Source organism: Narcine bancroftii, chromosome 1 (assembly GCF_036971445.1).
Source record: "Narcine bancroftii isolate sNarBan1 chromosome 1, sNarBan1.hap1, whole genome shotgun sequence".
Classification (NCBI taxonomy): domain Eukaryota; kingdom Metazoa; phylum Chordata; class Chondrichthyes; order Torpediniformes; family Narcinidae; genus Narcine; species Narcine bancroftii.
The window spans coordinates 480,493,642-480,512,009 of NC_091469.1; the positions used below are offsets into that span (position 1 = coordinate 480,493,642).

Consider the following 18,368-nt stretch of genomic DNA (forward strand, 5'->3'; position numbering starts at 1 on the left):
TACCACCAGGTTCAGGAACAGCTGCTCCCCCTCCACCATCAGACTCCACAACAACAAACTCAATCAGAGATTCATTTAAGAAATTTTGTGCTCGTTATTGATATTTTTCTTCTCTGTCTTGCAGTTTGTTTACATTTCTTTATTTGTTGACCTATGTACATTGTGAATAGTTTTTTTTTGCACTACTGGTAAGTGGTAATTCGGCCTCGCCTGCAGGAAAAACAATCTCAGGGTTGTATGTGATGTTGTATGGGATGTCTCCAATGATGGGAAAATCCAGAACCCGGGGCCATGGTTTGAGGATAATAGGCAAACCATTTAGGACCGAGATGAGGAGGAATTTCTTTACCCAGAGGGTGGTGAATCTGTGGAATTCATTGCCACAGAGGGCAGTGGAGGCAGGTTCATTAAATATATTTAAGAGGGAATTAGATCTATTTCTTCAGTATAAGGGTATTAAAGGTTACGGAGAGAAGGCGGGGACGGGGTACTGAACTTTAAGATCAGCCACGATCTCGTTGAATGGCGGAGCAGGCTCGAAGGGTCGAGTGACCTACTCCTGCTCCTATCTTCTATGTTTCTATGTCAGTGTAAATACTCTGACAATAAATCTGAAATCTACTCTTTCAATCTCATTGCTCTCTCCAACATTTCTTGAAGCACGTGTAATTGGGGAGGGAAGTCCATGCTTTGGACATATCTAGAAAGTCAAACCTAAAGGCTGAGTACAGGGTTAGTGGTCTGTATTCATTAACCCTGAAGTGTTGAAGAACACGGGGACCTTGGGATCCAAATCCGTACATCTCTCAAGCTGGCCATGCAGGATAAGATAGCTCAGAAGGCCTATGGGATGCAGGGCTTCATTTATCGGGGGTGGCTTTAGTTCAAGAGTTGAGAAATCATGTGGCAACTTGACAATATTGGGAAGGAAGGAAGAGGAAGCCATGGAGAGGGCGCAGAGGAGATTTGCCAGGATGTGGCCCGGATTGGGAAAGAACTCTCCTGAGGCATGGTTTGCAGAGCCGGGACTCCTCTCTTTGGAGCGAAGAAGGACGAGAGGAGACGAAAGTGGTCTGCAAGGTTCTGAGAGGCGTCGACAAGGTGGGCAGCCAGCGCCTTTTTTCCCCAGGGCAGGGGTAGCGAACACCAGAGGAGGTGTGTACAAAGGGAGGGAAGTTCCGGGGAGACGCCGGGGGGGATGTTTTATGGACAGAGAGCGGTGGGTGCCCTGAATTGCCTTGGCAGGGGGGCTGAACCGTCGAAGACACTCTCCCCGGGCACACGGATGGAAGAAAAGTAGAGGGAGACAAGGTAGGAAGGGTTTAGTGTTTCATGGTGGGCACAACATCCAAGGCTCTGTGAGGGTCTCTCTGGTGGCAGCACATTGGCAGAGGCTGATCAGAGGGGGTGGGCCTGCTGACTGATCTCCAACCCCGCCCCCTGTCGTCACCGGAAGTGACGCGACGCTCGAGACCATGCAAGATGGCGGCTCATCATCGGCAGAACACGGCGGCGCGGAGGAAAGTGCAGGTGAGGAGCTGCCGCCCTTCCTTCGCGGGGCGGGTGGGCTTCCTCGGGTCCGCACGCTGCCCCCCCCACCCCCACCCCCACCCCCACCCCCACCCCCACCCCGAGCCCGGGCCGGCCGCGTGGATGCGGCAGGGGAGAGGTCGCTGCGGGCCGGGCCGCGCCGCCTCCCCCACCGGAAGATCCAGTGGAATGCCCCCCCCCCCCCCCCTCGACATTGGCACCGGTTCTCTCCCCCCCCCCCCCCCCCCCCCCTCGGGGGAGGGGGAGGGGGAGGGGGAGGGGGAGGGCGCTCCTTGACCCTTCCACGACACAAATCAATGCGGCCGCCTGCTGCAGGCGGCCCCCGAGTGACAGCGGTGAGAGTCCAGCGGGGGATTGAAGGAGGCACTCGGCAGGTCACGCAGCGTGCAGTCGTGCCTGGGCCCTAATGTCTGCCCAAAGCCTTGGGTGCTCTTTACCTCCTCGTGATGCTGCTGAGTGCCTCCAGCACCTCTGTGCATTGCACTTCCCGAGACTTTGAAAGTACTTGGTAGAGCTAAGGTGCTATCTAATTGGAGGGCAGTTTCTGGAAACTGATGAGGGGCTTGAGCCCGAAGTGCTGGCAAGGTCGTGCCTCGAGGCCGCGGCGCTGGCGAGGTCGTGCCTCGAGGCCGCGGCGCTGGCGAGGTCGTGCCTCGAGCCCGCGGCGCTGGCGAGGTCGTGCCTCGAGCCCGCGGCGCTGGCGAGGTCGTGCCTCGAGGCCGCGGCCCTGCGAGGTCGTGCCTCGAGCCCGCGGCGCTGGCGAGGTCGTGCCTCGAGCCCGCGGCGCTGGCGAGGTCGTGCCTCGAGGCCGCGGCGCTGGCGAGGTCGTGCCTCGAGGCCGCGGCGCTGGCGAGGTCGTGCCTTGAGCCCGCGGCGCTGGCGAGGTCGTGCCTCGAGGCCGCGGCGCTGGCGAGGTCGTGCCTCGAGGCCGCGGCGCTGGCGAGGTCGTGCCTCGAGCCCGCGGCGCTGGCGAGGTCGTGCCTCGAGCCCGCGGCGCTGGCGAGGTCGTGCCTCGAGCCCGCGGCGCTGGCGAGGTCGTGCCTCGAGCCCGCGGCGCTGGCGAGGTCGTGCCTCGAGCCCGCGGCGCTGGCGAGGTCGTGCCTCGAGCCCGCGGCGCTGGCGAGGTCGTGCCTCGAGGCCGCGGCGCTGGCGAGGTCGTGCCTCGAGCCCGCGGCGCTGGCGAGGTCGTGCCTCGAGGCCGCGGCGCTGGCGAGGTCGTGCCTCGAGGCCGCGGCGCTGGCGAGGTCGTGCCTCGAGGCCGCGGCGCTGGCGAGGTCGTGCCTCGAGGCCGCGGAGCTGGCGAGGTCGTGCCTCGAGGCCGCGGCGCTGGCGAGGTCGTGCCTCGAGGCCGCGGCGCTGGCGAGGTCGTGCCTCGAGGCCGCGGCGCTGGCGAGGTCGTGCCTCGAGCCCGCGGCGCTGGCGAGGTCGTGCCTCGAGGCCGCGGCGCTGGCGAGGTCGTGCCTCGAGGCCGCGGCGCTGGCGAGGTCGTGCCTCGAGCCCGCGGCGCTGGCGAGGTCGTGCCTCGAGCCCGCGGCGCTGGCGAGGTCGTGCCTCGAGCCCGCGGCGCTGGCGAGGTCGTGCCTCGAGCCCGCGGCGCTGGCGAGGTCGTGCCTCGAGCCCGCGGCGCTGGCGAGGTCGTGCCTCGAGCCCGCGGCGCTGGCTATATATCTGTAGTCCCTTTCAAATTGCAGCACCTGGGTTGCTCTCCTGGGACCCGGGTGCGATTACTGGGGCGAAGGTGCTGGGAGCACTTTGCAAATCGCAGGGGGATCTACCCATTAAATCACCAACCCTGTGATTTAAGGGTGATCCTGCCCTCGCAATGACGTGTTGCAGAAGTTCTGCAAGATGTTCAGATGCTGGCTGCTTGGTGTCTCACACATGCAAGCGTTGACATCACCGGAATAAGCGGGGTCGACCATTTTCCTGTTCAAATTGCCAGAGGATGCAACCTAAGTAAGTTTCACTAGGTTCCCTGACTACCTCTGAGGTAGTTCAGGGACCTCTTTGGATTTCGACAGGGTTGACCAGGTCGGACCATTTCCAATTACCTTGCAACTGGAGTGCTAATAGCACCCCATTTTAGACGGCAGTTTGAAAGAGCCTTTTGCTACCCATTTGACTTGCTCAATTTCTCCAGCATTGTGTTTTTATTTCAATCGCAGTTTTCACAGACTTCGTGTTTTACTCTTGTAGCAGCTGGATGTCTGAAGTCACTTGTTTTATTTTCAAATAATTTGTTTATATTCCAACTTTGAAAAATGTAAACTATTTTGGCTGCATCCTGTGATATTCAGGCGTAATGAACAACTGTAGTTAAATTTGACTTGCAGATGGATGAAGCAGATTGGTCTAATATTTGTGGGGCGGGACAGAAGAAGACTTGCATGAGTAAAAGCTAGTATTGGATTCATTGTAATTATGATAGCCCTTGATTAACATTTCTCTTTTTTAAATTTCCCCTGTTTCCTTTGCTCTCATCTTCATATCTACAATCCAATTTCGATATCTTGTCCATTCCTGAATGTAAGATCTCCATTGTTGGAAATGGCCAGGGCCCTTAATTTTGAGTTTGTTGTCATATTGATTGTACAGTGTACTCGTGCTCCAAAATTCTTGCTGCAGCTGACGGGCACTTTGGAAAGGAAAAAAACCCAGCTACAATAGTGGCAATGCTCGAGGTCAAGGATGACGGCCTTCGCTCCATTGATCCACAGAGCCTGGGTGCATATTTGTTTAATGTGCACTAAATGTTGCACTCCAAGAAGCACAAAATACCTCACAAATCAACCAACTAATTCCAATGCCATGGAAACTTTGACGATTGGAGCCTTCATCCACCTTCATAGCCATTGAGTTCAGAGTAACTACTTCCCCTGTTCTACTATTGAGCCCGAAGTGCTGGCGAGGTCGTGCCTCGAGGCCGCGGCGCTGGCGAGGTCGTGCCTCGAGGCCGCGGCGCTGGCGAGGTCGTGCCTCGAGGCCGCGGCGCTGGCGAGGTCGTGCCTCGAGGCCGCGGCGCTGGCGAGGTCGTGCCTCGAGCCCGCGGCGCTGGCGAGGTCGTGCCTTGCGGTGGAGAAGCTGGTGTGGTTCCCGAGAGTAATGCTGTCTGGAGCTATGTTCCTGATAGGGTCACCCATGGCGGTAAGGAGGAGGGTGAGGTCCCCAACAAAGCTATAATAGTACATCAAGTTAAATTAAAAAGAGAAAAGTACAAAAGATAGATAATGCATTCACAGTTACCATACTGCAAGAAGAAAAAGACCAGTGTTACAATAGTGCAGTCCTTTTTGTGGCGTTGGAATTGCCCGTGATTAGTGTTACAAGGGAGGTTCAAGAGCCTAATCGCTGTTGGAAAGAAACTGTTCTTGAACAGAGACGAACAAAACTTGAAAGTCTGCAGACACCATGAATGAAGAAAAACACGATGCTGTCAAACAGTGTATTTTATGTTGCAAAGATAAAGATGCATAACCATGCTTGAGCCCATCATCAAGGAATTAAGTGAGAAGCGCTGGTTTTCAGGCTTCTGTACCTTCTATCCAAAGGTAGCAGTGAGAACAGGTAGTGACCAGGGTGATGGGGATTCACCCTGCTTGTTGATGCAGCACCTCCTGTATATGACTTTGGTGGATGGGAGGCCAGTGCCTGTGATCGAGCTGGTGATGTTTGCTATTTTAGAATCACCTCTGAACTTCCCTGCCATGCTATACCTATATCTTGAAAATCTGACAAATCTTCATTCCACATCAGTTGAAAATGCCTTCTTAGGCTGATTTCTTTTTGGATTTGGCAGTGCATGTTGGTTGCATTTAGTTATCTTGTCTCACTATAAAAGTTTCATTGACCTAACATTCTGTTCCAGTCTTATCTCAATAACAGCTTGTTCATTTGGTGTCCTTTTAGATTTGGTAGAATGTTCCACAAAATAAAATGAAATGCTTGAATAAATCTGTGTTTAAGGTGCATTCATAAATGTTGTCTCTTGTCAACCTATGCAGCATTCGCCACAATGGGTGAACCTGTGACCACTGCTTTTTTTAAAAAGGACATTTGTATGATTCTTTGAAAGGGTTGCATGCAAGGGGAGAGAAGGTTTGTTTGAACTTGTCAGTTGTAAATTGTCTTGCACGCACAACAGGCTGGAGGTCTTCCAAGACACCTTATTGTTTCCTTTTTGCTGCAACAATGTACAATCACATTCTAAACATTCTTTGGAGATGACGTTAAATTAATAATTGGGATTAAAATCATGATTTTTGTTTTCCACTCAGTTAAAAATCCTGGAGTTGCATTGCAGTGAGCTGTTGGATTGTAAAAGCCCTGTGCACTTACAGATTATTGAGATTTTCACAAGTGTTTGGCTTTATTTGTATTCACTCTTGTAACACAGTAAAGATTTCAAATCAAAGACATTGAATCTGCATTATTCTGTCAAAAGATATGTGACCTGAAACATTTTTTTCTCTTTCCCCTGACTCTGGTGTTTCCAGATTTTCTGTTTTATTTTAGATTCTTGGCATCTGCAGTTTATTTTTTATTTTTATTTTCATTTTCTGCAATACATTCTGTCAATCTTTTCAAATCAGAAATCTCATTGCATTGGGTGGGGGGTGGGGGGGGAAGAAAGTGCAATAAGTACCCCCTTCAGCTAAAGTCTGGTCTACAATTGGAGTACAAAGTAATAAGATAGTTTCCAGAGATGGGAAAATTGGTGAACCTGGAGTTGACCTCTGGAGAACATCCAGCCCCTGGATTCTGCTCCGTCATTCAATGAGATTGTGGCTGATCGGCTCATCTCCACATTCCTGCCTTTAACGGTAACCTTTGTTAATGGTATACAAGGTGTTTTAACAGTGAAAGTAGGGAGAAGCTATTCCTTCAAGGAAATGCCTGGTAACTCGAGATCAAAATACAATAACTGATCAAGTGAAATTCTGCTTTCTACCACCACCCAGAGCGAAGATGCAAAATGTTATATAGTCAAATTCAAACCAACTATCCAGTTATTCAAAAATCATAATGCTTTTGGTATCTGGCTCCCCCGAGCTGTGTTTCCCAAGTTACATTTAAGCTTTGAGTAAAACACGATGCTGGAGAAACTCAGCAGGTCAAACAATGCACTTTACATAAAAAAGATAAAGATACATAATCATGTTTAGAGCTTGAGCCTTTCCAATGTCATTGGTCCCTATATGGACCAAAATGCAGGCAGGTGCCTGAACAAAATGTTTGGGGGGTGGGGCAAGGGGAGGAATACAACCCACAGAAAGGAGGAAATAGGTGGATAAGGGAAGGAAAGCACACTGGCAACAAGAGTGGGGGAGGTGGCTCCATGAAGGGGGAGGAGAGCTGCAGGAAAGAAGACAGCAGGATGGAGAAGAGAAAGGAAGAATGGGGAGCAGACTAGCGGAAACCAGAGAAGTCAGTGTTAATGCCATGCAGCTGGGAGTGTGTAGAGAGAGAAATTTAAGTGACAGTCAGGCAGTGCAGGACCCCTGTGGCCGTTCCCCCCCAATAACAAGTATACCATTTTAGATACTGTCGAGGCAGATGACCTACCAGGTGCAAGCCACAGTGATCAGATATCTGGCACTGAATCTGGTGTGTGGCTTAAGAAGGAAAGGGAGAAGAGGTGAGCTGTCATGATAGGGGATTCCATAGTTGGGGTATAGATAAGAGGTTCTGTGGAAGAGATAGAGCGTCTCAGATGGTACGTTGCCTCCCTGGTGCCAGGATCCAAGATATCTCAGATCGAGTTCACAGCATTCTCAGGAGGGAGAGTGAGCAACCAGGTGCCATAGTCCATATAGTGACCGATGATGTTGGAAGAAAAATTGAAGAGATCCTGCAAGTAAAGTTCAGGGAGTTGGCCATTAGGTTGAAGGACAGGAGGGAAATGCAGCTTAACATGTGGCTAAAGACGGTACAGGAGGGAGGGCTTCAGGTTTCTGGATCACTGGGCTCTTCCAGGGAAGGTGGGACCTGCTCTGACTGGATGGCTTGCATCTAAACTGAAGGGGAACTAATAACCTTGTGGGAAAGTTTGCTAGTGGTGCTCCGGTGGGTTTAAACTAGATTTACAGGGGGGTGCCAGAGCAGATAGAGGAGTGGAGGAGGGAAAAGATTATTTGAAAATTGTATGCACTGTTAGAAGTTGTAAGTGGTGGAAATGTTCTCAGGAGTATTGTCAGAAAGGCAGACTATCTTAGAGCATGGATTGGCATGTGAGATTATGATGTTGTGGCCATTAATTAAATTTGGTTGCAGGACTGTCAGCTCAATGTTCCGGTCTTCCATTACTTTAGAACTCAGGGGGGGATGAAAGGGGGAGGAGTGGCATTGCTTGTCAGGGAAAATATCACCATTGTGCTCAGGCAGCACAGACCAGTGGATGGAGCTGAGGAACAGGAAAGTTATGACTACACTAATGGGATTAAATTATAGACTGACAATAGTCAACAAGGATTGGAGGAGCAAATGTGTAGAGAGATACCAGACAGCTGCAGGAAGTATAAGGTTGTGATCAGGGATTTTAATTTTCCACCTATTGACGGGGACTCCCAGACTGTAAAGTGTCTGGATGGCTTGGAGTTTGTCAAATGTGTTCAGTTAAGTTTTCTAAATCAATAAATAGAGGTAACAACTAGAGAGAGTGCAATACTGGATCTCCTTTTAGGGAACGAGACAGGACAGGTGACAGAAGTATGTATAGGGGAACATTTTGGGTCCAGTGATCATAATGCCATTAGATTCAAGATAATTATGAAGGATAGGTCTGGGCCTCGGGTTGCGATTCTAAATTGGAGAAAGGCTAATTTTGAGGAAATGAGAGAGGATCTAGAATATGTGGATTGGGATAAGTTGTTTTCAGGTAAGGATGTGTAAGTGGAGGACCTCCAAAGGAGAAAATGTTTGAGCACAGAGTTTGTATGTTCCTGTCTGGATTAAGGGAAAGTTTCACAGGCAGAGGGAACCTTGGTTTTCAAGGGATATTGGGGATCTAGTTCAGAAAAAGAGGGAGCTGAATAGCAGGTAAAGGCAACATGAACCAAATGAGGTACTTGAGGAGCATAAAAAATGCAAGAATAACCTCAAGAAATAAATCAGGAGGGGTAAAAAATTGGGCTTTGGGAGACAATGTGAGGGAAAATCCTTAGGGTTTCTGCAGGTATGTTAAGAGCAAAAGGATAGTAAGGGACAAAATTGGTTCTGTTGAAGATCTGACTGGTTGGTTTTATATGGAGCCAAAAGAGATGGGTGAGATCTTAAATGTTTTTTTAAAATCAGCATTCACTCAAGAAACAGAGACAGAGCCGTGGGAAGTCAGGAAAACAAGTAGTGAGGTCATGAAACCAATACAGATTAGAGGAGAAAGTGCTTGCTGTCTTAAAGCAAATAAGGGTGGATAAATCCCCAGGGCCCGACAAGATATTCCCTCGGAGCTTGGGCAAGGCTAGTGCAGGGGCTCTGGCAGATATTTTTAAAATGTCCTTAGCCATGGGTGTGGTGTCAGAGGACTGGAGGGTAGCTCACTTTGTTGTTTAAAAAAGGCTCTAAAAGTAACCCTGGAAATTGTAGACCAGTGACCCTGATGTTAGTAGTTGGTAAATTATTGGAAGGTGTTATAAGAGATTGGATATACAATTATTTGGATAGCCAGGAACTGATTAGCATAGTCAACATGGCTTTGTGCATGGTAAGTCTTGCTTAACTAATCTTGTAGAGTTTTTTTTTAGGAGGTTCCCAGGAAAGTTGATGAAGGAAAAGCTGTGGATATTGTCTACATGGACTTCAGTAAGGGCTTTGACAGGTCCCACGTGGGAGGTTAGTCAGGAAGGTTCAGACACTAAGTATCCATGGTGAAGTAATGAACTGGATTTGACAATGGCTGGATGGGATAAGCCAGAGAGTAGTGGTGGATGATTGCTTCTCAAACTGGAGGCCCATGACTAGTGTTCATATTAACATATTATCCTGCCACTTCTCATCAATGTGTCTCATGGAGCATTGTTGTTTGTCATTTAGATCAATGATCTGGATGATAATGTGGTAAATTAGATCAGCAAGTTTGCAGATGATACTAAGATTGGAGGTGCTGTGGACAGCGAATTAGGTTTCAAGCCTTGGAGAGGGACTGGACCAGCTGGAAAATGGGCTGAAAAATGGTAGATGGAATTTAATGTAGACAAGGGTGGGGTGTTGTATGTTTGAAGGACAAACCAAGAAAGGGCATACATGGTGAATGGTTGGGCGTGTGGTAGAACAGGGGGATCTGGGAATATAGATACATTATTCCCTGAAATTGGTGTTGTCAAGTGAGCTTTTGGCATATTGGCCTTAATAAATCAAATTATTGAGCATAGGAGATGGGATGTTATGGTAAAGTTGTACAAGGCCAAATTTGGAGTATTGTGTGCAGTTTTGGTCACCTAATTACAGGAAAAGAAGATTTAGAGGATGTTGCCTGGATTTCAAGAATTGAGTTACAGGGAAAGGTTAAACAGGTTAGGACTTTATTCCTTGAAGTGTAAAACAATGAGGGGAGATTTGATAGAGGTATTTAAAATTATGAAGGGGACAGAGTAAATACAGGTAGTCTTTTTCCACTGAGGGTAGATGAGATACAAACCAGAGAACATGGGTTAAGAGTGAAAGGGGAAAAGTTTAGGGGGAACGTGAGGATGAACTTATTCACACAGAGAGTGGTGGGAATGTGGAACGAGCTGCCAGCTGAAGTGGTGAATGTGGGCTCAATTTTAAGATTTAAGAAGAATTTGGACAGGTATATGGATGGGAGAGGTATGGAGGGCAATGGACTGGATGCAGGGCAGTGGGACTAGGAAGCAAAATGGTTCGGCACAGACTGGAAGGGGTGAAGGGGACCATTTCTGTGCTGTGGTTTTCTATGGTTCTATGTGCTTTCAGTTGCCAACCTCATTATTATTTCTCCCTGCCAGGACCAGTATAAACAAGGCTTGTTGTTTCAGTGGACTTATTCCAAGAGGGTGAGCTTACGATTCTTGCAAGTGAAGCAACACTTGTGAATCTGCAGAGGTCCTCTACTGGCTCCGGTGCTCCCTTTGTGGCCTCCTCTACATCGCAGAGACTGGACACAGACTGGGATGTCATTTTGTTGCTGCATTAACGGTGGCCAACTATTTTAATTCCACACACCATTCCCATACCAACATGTCTATCCACTGCCAAACTGAGGGTACCCGCAAATTGGAGGAACAACACATTGTATCTTATCTTGGCACTCTCCAACCAGATGATATTAACATTGACCTCCACTTTCTGTTAAACCCCCTCCCCTGAGTTTCTGACCTTATCTCTCTGTCTCCTTTCCTCCAGCTCCTCCCCCCCCCCCTCCATTCAGAGATCTATGACGGTATCCTGTCACTTCTCATCTTTTTTTTCTCTTGTACTCCTTCCCTTGCCCCTTCTTCCTCCTTCTCTCACCCCCCCCCCCCCCCATATTTTTATTTTGGCGCTTGCCTACTTTTTACTCATGCCTTGATGAAGGGCCTGGGCCTGAAAACTTGGTTACCCTTTACTTCCTGTAGCTGCTTCATCACCTGAGTTTCTCCAGCACTTTTGTGAATTGCATTATACTTTGAATGTTTTTTTTTTGTTTTTTTTGCAGAAGTGTTTTTTTTTCCAAATGATAGAAGCTAAAATAGTTATTTTTGAACAGCCTACTCCGACTCTGATACAGAGTCAGACTGAAGAATTGTTCGTGGATGTGTTCTATAGTCATTTTACACCATATTCCCATATAAAAGTGAAGAACAGTTAAGACATAAACCAAATTATATGCTGTAAAACCCCTGGTATCCAGCAACTAAGGATTGGCTGATGAAGATCAGAGAATTTTCTTGTGTCTTGAGATTGAGTGATTGGTGAGGCACGCCAATTTTAAACGTCCTTAAACTTATTTATTTTCCACAATTTTTTTTGCTGGTTGCGTGGGGCTGCCAGTTGCTTGAATTCTGGTTAACAGGGGTTTTACTGTACTTTTATTGAATAAGACTATGGAGTGATTCAGTAGGTCAGGCAGAATCCATAGGCAGAGACAGACAGTCATTTGGGTCAGGATCCCTTTTCAAGACTCAGTAAGAGAGTCCTGATTCGAGGGTCTCAACCTAAAATGTTGGCTGTCCATTTCCGCTCAAGAAATGTGGCCTGAACCGACTGATGACCTCCAGCTTCTTGTTGTTGGTTCAAGATTCCGGCAGGAGCAATTTTTGTGCATTGTTATTGTTCATTTAACTTTCTGAACTGATGCAGTCTGCTGTAATAAGTTTAAGGGTTTGAATGTGTTTGGGAGATATGATGTTGAAAAATGTTGATTATAGATTTCTTCTTATCAACAAATTAAAATTTTGTTTTGAACTTATTAAAATATTGTTTGCATTATCTAGGGAATGATTAATATAACAAACTTATTGAATGATACTCAAGTTGCTTGTCCTCCCGCTGAAAAATAACTCATTTATTCGAAACACAAGTTTCTCACAGAATTGCCCAAGCTATTCCGTGCAAGACAAATGTGTCGGAAATGTTGGATTGTTTAATCTTGTTTCAAAACTCAAATCATTCTTAAGAATTGGACTAAGTAAATCTTATTGATAAGAAGAAATCTATAATCAACATTTTGTACCGTGATTTCAGGGATGTGAATAGAGAGAGGGTTGTGCCAGGAGGAGGTTTGCAGGAACAGGCAAGGATGGGAGGTCAGCCATGAGTTTATTGAATGGTAAAACAGATTATGACCTTCTGCTCCTCTTTTGTCTTGAGTACTTGTTCTTGCGAGAGCCATTAGTCAAGGAATAAACGATGGAATGTACAATGCATGTTGCAGAAATTATTTGGTGGTAGCAATATAGGAAAATGCCCTTCTACTCATGATTGTCTCTGCTAATAACGATGCCAAATTAAAGTAATTCCATCTGTCTGCACGCGATCCCTTCTCTCCACTTCCTGTATATGCTTATCTTTTCTTCTTTCTTTGGCTTGGCTTCGCGGATGAAGATTTATGGAGGGGGTAAAAGTCCACGTCAGCTGCAGGCTCGTTTGTGGCTGACAAGTCCGATGCGGGACAGGCAGACACGGTTGCAGCGGCTGCAGGGGAAAATTGGTGGGTTGGGGTTGGGTGTTGGGTTTTTCCTCCTTTGGCTTTTGTCAGTGAGGTGGGCTCTGCGGTCTTCTTCAAAGGAGGTTGTTGCCCGCCAAACTGTGAGGCGCCAAGATGCACGGTTTGAGGCGATATCAGCCCACTGGCGGTGGTCAATGGGGCAGGCACCAAGAGATTTCTTTAGGCTGTCCTTGTACCTTTTCTTTGGTGCACCTCTGTCACGGTGGCCAGTGGAGAGCTCGCCATATAACACGATCTTGGGAAGGCGATGGTCCTCCATTCTGGAGACGTGACCCATCCAGCGCAGCTGGATCTTCAGCAGCGTGGACTCGATGCTGTCGACCTCTGCCATCTCGAGTACTTTGACGTTAGGGATGAAAGCGCTCCAATGGATGTTGAGGATGGAGCGGAGACAACGCTGGTGGAAGCGTTCTAGGAGCCGTAGGTGATGCCGGTAGAGGACCCATGATTCGGAGCCGAACAGGAGTGTGGGTATGACAACGGCTCTGTATACGCTTATCTTTGTGAGGTTTTTCAGTTGGTTGTTTTTCCAGACTCTTTTGTGTAGTCTTCCAAAGGCGCTATTTGCCTTGGTGAGTCTGTTGTCTATCTCGTTGTCGATCCTTGCATCTGATGAAATGGTGCAGCCGAGATAGGTAAACTGTTTGACCGTTTTGAGTTTTGTGTGCCCAATGGAGATGTGAGGGGGCTGGTAGTCATGGTGGGGAGCTGGCTGATGGAGGACCTCAGTTTTCTTCAGGCTGACTTCCAGGCCAAACATTTTGGCAGTTTCCGCAAAGCAGGACGTCTAGCGCTGGAGAGCTGGCTCTGAATGGGCAACTAAAGCGGCATCGTCTGCAAAGAGTAGTTCACGGACAAGTTGCTCTTGTGTCTTGGTGTGAGCTTGCAGGCGCCTCAGATTGCTCACACCAAGACACAATATGCTTATCTAAATTCCTATTAAACATCACTCTGTAGCCTCTGCGCTATGACGAGTGTGGAAAGAAGACACACGAGAAGTCGAAGACTGATGTACTGCACTGGCAGCTCTGCTTATATGGGCCCTGCGTCATCGGAGCGTCGACTTCGGGTTGGCCAGCGTTACTGCCAGAGTTACCCCTTCTTCCCACCATGCAGAGGTCATCTGGGACGGCGGTCAATGTCACCCCCCCCCCCCCCCCAGGTCCACACGGTCGCTGCATTTGTCGGCCATTTTGCAGGCTGGTTTGGGTCTCCATGCGCGGGCCGATACATGACCCCCCCCCCCCTCCCCCCAAGAACCAGCGACTGGGCCATTGTCTGTAGCCTTTGGTGGCCTGCCCCTGTGTCGCGGGATGGAGTGCAGATTGGCTCATTACAATCCAGATATGCTGGTTTCAGGTCAATTATAAAGGTTTTCTCCTTATTGCCGATGTCAAGGATGAGAAGGTCTCTAATGACCTTGTAGGGCCCCTCGTAGGGTCGTTGTAATGGTGGTCTGTGTGTGCCCCTCCTCATGAACAGGTACTGGCAAGTCTTTAGGTCATTCGGGATAGTATGCTTGGGATGGCTGTGCAGTGGGTGTTGCCACGGGTCCAAGGATCCCATTTTCTGCTGCAGGCTTCAACATTTGCTGCGGGGTCTTCCAGGTGGTTAGCGGGGGCCAGGAGCTCCCCAGGGATGATTAAAGGCGTGCCGTAGACCATGTCCACCACCAAGTCATTGGAGTCCTCCTTCAGTGCGGTACAGATTCCAAGGCAGTTTGTCCACCCAGTTGGGACCCTTGAGCTGAGCCTTCAAGGTTCCTTGAGGTGCCTGTGGAAGCATTCCACCAACCCGTTGGCCTGCGGGTGATGCGCCGTGATATGGTGGGGATGCATCCCCAGATAGTTAGCTCGCGCTGCCTAGAGTCTGGAGGTGAATTGGCCAGTGTGTGTTTGGCACTTTGGAAAGTCCTGGAGGATTCCTTGTCCTAAGCAATGTCTTTTGCCTTGCTGGTCATCAGTGCAAAGAGTGGGTGCATGATGCATGCTGCTGCCAGTATGAACCTGTGGTAAAAGTTTATCATGGAGACGAATTCCTGCAGCCCTTTCACCGTACAGTTGCCGCACTCGATGGCCAATTTGCAGGCCAGTTTGTGTCTCCGTGCACGAGCCAATACAACTCGTAAAAATTACATAAATCCAAACCAAAAATTTTGGAAATGTGCTTCACGTGTGGAGATCGGAACCTTTGTCCATTCAGCCTGGCTGTGTACAAAGGTGAGATCCTTCTGGGGGAACCTGGGGGAAATTCTGAAAAAAATTCACAAAGGTGGATTTTCCACAAGATCCGGAATTTACCTTCTGGGGAACATTGTGGACATGAGTTTTAAACTGTCCAAGTACCAAATTCAGCCTGTGACGGTCGCCTTGGCGGTAGCCAGGAAAGTCCGATCCCAACTAAATATTACACAATGGAATATGGAAATGCAGATGTATTCTCCTGGAGAAAATCACGTATAATTTAAGGAGGAAATATGACATATTTGTTAGGGTGTGGCAACCCTATCGGCAACACATTGGTATGCAGATATAATTATACCCCTTCTGAATAAAGGAAATGCAATAATTGGGCCAGTAGTGAAATAATTGACAAAAATGAAGTGGGTCATGGCGCAGGTGACGTGCTCTTGTATTTTGTTCCTTATCTTTTTTCATTTCAAGTTATTTTTGTGTTTTTCTTAAGTTCCTTTAAAGGTCTGTGATTTTCATGGTAATTGTTTTTTTGTGTTTAATTTGTCTAAACTTAGTGATATTAGGATATGAGGGGAGAGAGGTAGGGAAAAACCAGACTCTGTATGTTGTTGAGAGAGATTGTATTGTTTGTTTGGATTTGTGTGAGATTTTGAAAATCAAATACAAAATCTTAAAAAAAACCATCACTATCCTATTTGCTTTCCCTGCCCAGAAGTTCCTCCATGCACTCTAGATGAATATATTTAAAAGAAACTTTAAATATCCCCAGGTTTTGTAGCTGCATTTTACAATCAGTATTTATATTGAACACTGCCACGCTGAGCACTGGCCACCTCAGAGCTGTGTGCTCAGCCCGCTCCTGTTCAATCTACTGACCTACGCTCCAATGCCAGACCCAGCTCCAACATTGTAATCAAGTAGTTGGCCTCATCAGCAACAACGACGAGTCGCCCTACAGAAGAGGTGGAAAATCTCGTGGTACGGTGCGAGAGTAATAACCTGAGTCAACGTAGAAAAGACGAAGGAGATGCTCGTGGACTTCAGGAGGACCAGAATCAACCACCCTCCACTGCACATCAATACTATGTAGTGGAGAGCACCAAGTTTCTTGGAGTTTACTTAACGAGTGATCTATCGTGTACACACACACACACACACACACACACACACACACACACATCTCCTCACTTGTCAGGAAGGTAAAGACTGCACTTTCAGAGAAGACTGAAGCAGGCAAGGCTACCAGCCACCATCATGTCAACCTTCAACAGGAGCTCTATCGAGAGTGCCCTGGCCGGCTGCATCACAGTCTTGTAGGGTTGCTGTAGAAAAATGGATGAGAGGTCTAATCTACAGGACCAAAAGAGTGGCAGAGAGGATCAATGGTGTCTCCATCTTTCCCTTCTCCTCCCCCCCCACCTATTGACCTATTGACAGGCCGAAGGGCCTACTCCAGCTCCTATTGTCTATTGTCAACTGAGATCGTTGTCTGAAGAGGGGGCACAAAATCATTGTGGATCCCTTCCACCCTACCCACAGAATCTTTCAGCTGCTTTCGTCGGGAAAGAGATACAAGAACACCAGGCTGAGGAACAATTTCTTCCCACGGGCAGTGAGAATGCTGAATGAACAAAGGAACTGCTCACACTAGCCAACTCGTATTCAAGAAGCATATTTATTTATTTATATGACTACTTGTCCTGCATATGTATTGTTTATCTCTTTGTGTGTAAGGTCTGGTTGTGTGTCTGCATGTTTTGCACCGAGGACCGGAGAATGCTGTTTTGGCAGGTCGCAATTCTGCAATCAGATAAACTTGACATTTTGAAAACAATTCATAAATCAGATTCAGTTCATTTTTACAAGAACCACTAAGCGACTTCAATATGCTAGGCCAATGTATTATTCTGAAAGTTGCTGTGTGTAATGGAACCAGTGAAGCAATATGCTGAACATTTGAAAGACATGAGGGAGCTATCCATCTTGAATATTTTGTTCTAATTACTTGGATGACGGCAGCAACTCTTTCTGAACTTGCTGTGATCCATTTTCAGAAGGACACAATTAACAACTTGCAGTGAAGGTCTGTTTCTCACAGTTAAGGTGATCGAATAGGAGTTTTCACAAGTTCACCATTGCATTTTACAGAAGTCAAAGTAATAACTTGAAAACTTTGAAATCAAAAGTAACCCCTGGGCAAACCTTTGATTCTTCAGCAAAAGAGGCTTTTTTAAAAAAAATGCTGATGAGAAATTAATTCCTGATGACTTTTAAAGTGAGAACCTTGTTCCACAATTTTGTATGTCTGCCATTCAACAAGATCCTGGTTGTAACCTCAACTCGGGGTTCTCACTTGCTTAAAGATTTGGCTTCCACAATTCAAAATCTAATAGGTCTCTGAAATGAACTATTTTGCCTCCACTATGTCTCTTCTTTGGCTTGGCTTCGCGGACGAAGATTTATGGAGGGGTAAATGTCCACGTCAGCTGCAGGCTCGATTGTGGCTGACCAGTCCGATGCGGGACAGGCAGACACAGTTGCAGCGGTTGCAAGGGGAAATTGGTGGGTTGGGGTTGGGTTTTTCCTCCTTTGTCTTTTGTCAGTGAGATGGGCTCTGCGGTCTTCTTCAAAGGAGGTTGCTGCCCGCCGAACTGTGAGGCTGTCTGAGGAGTTCATGTGCGATGAGGGCAGACTGACGTTCAGGTCGGTGGCTGTCAGCCTTGTCTAGCATGGTTCTGATGTTCCAGTATGCTAGCTTGAGTTTGTGAGCATCTTTTGAGGGGGAGGACGTGGAGGGGGAGGACGTGGAGGGGGAGGACGTGGAGGGGGAGGACGTGGAGGGGGAGGACGTGGAGGGGGAGGACGTGGAGGGGGAGGACGTGGAGGGGGAGGACGTGGAGGGGGAGGACGTGGAGGGGGAGGACGTGGAGGGGGAGGACGTGGAGGGGGAGGACGTGGAGGGGGAGGACGTGGAGGGGGAGGACGTGGAGGGGGAGGACGTGGAGGGGGAGGACGTGGAGGGGGAGGACGTGGAGGGGGAGGACGTGGAGGGGGAGGACGTGGAGGGGGAGGACGTGGAGGGGGAGGACGTGGAGGGGGAGGACGTGGAGGGGGAGGACGTGGAGGGGGAGGACGTGGAGGGGGAGGACGTGGAGGGGGAGGACGTGGAGGGGGAGGACGTGGAGGGGGAGGACGTGGAGGGGGAGGACGTGGAGGGGGAGGACGTGGAGGGGGAGGACGTGGAGGGGGAGGACGTGGAGGGGGAGGACGTGGAGGGGGAGGACGTGGAGGGGGAGGACGTGGAGGGGGAGGACGTGGAGGGGGAGGACGTGGAGGGGGAGGACGTGGAGGGGGAGGACGTGGAGGGGGAGGACGTGGAGGGGGAGGACGTGGAGGGGGAGGACGTGGAGGGGGAGGACGTGGAGGGGGAGGACGTGGAGGGGGAGGACGTGGAGGGGGAG

The 18,368-nt window shown here is 48.7% G+C and overlaps 1 protein-coding gene across 1 annotated transcript in view; it reads left to right on the forward strand.

The window, feature by feature from the left end:
* The first annotated feature begins 1,459 nt into the window (after nt 1-1,459).
* wdr48a (WD repeat domain 48a) overlaps nt 1,460-18,368 on the forward strand; it is a 128,884-nt gene continuing 111,975 nt past the window's right edge. Inside the window, exon 1 of the mRNA XM_069933678.1 lies at nt 1,460-1,530. Within this exon, the coding sequence (XP_069789779.1) occupies nt 1,483-1,530 (48 nt within the window). The 5' untranslated portion in view covers nt 1,460-1,482. The remainder of the gene's footprint in view (nt 1,531-18,368) is intronic.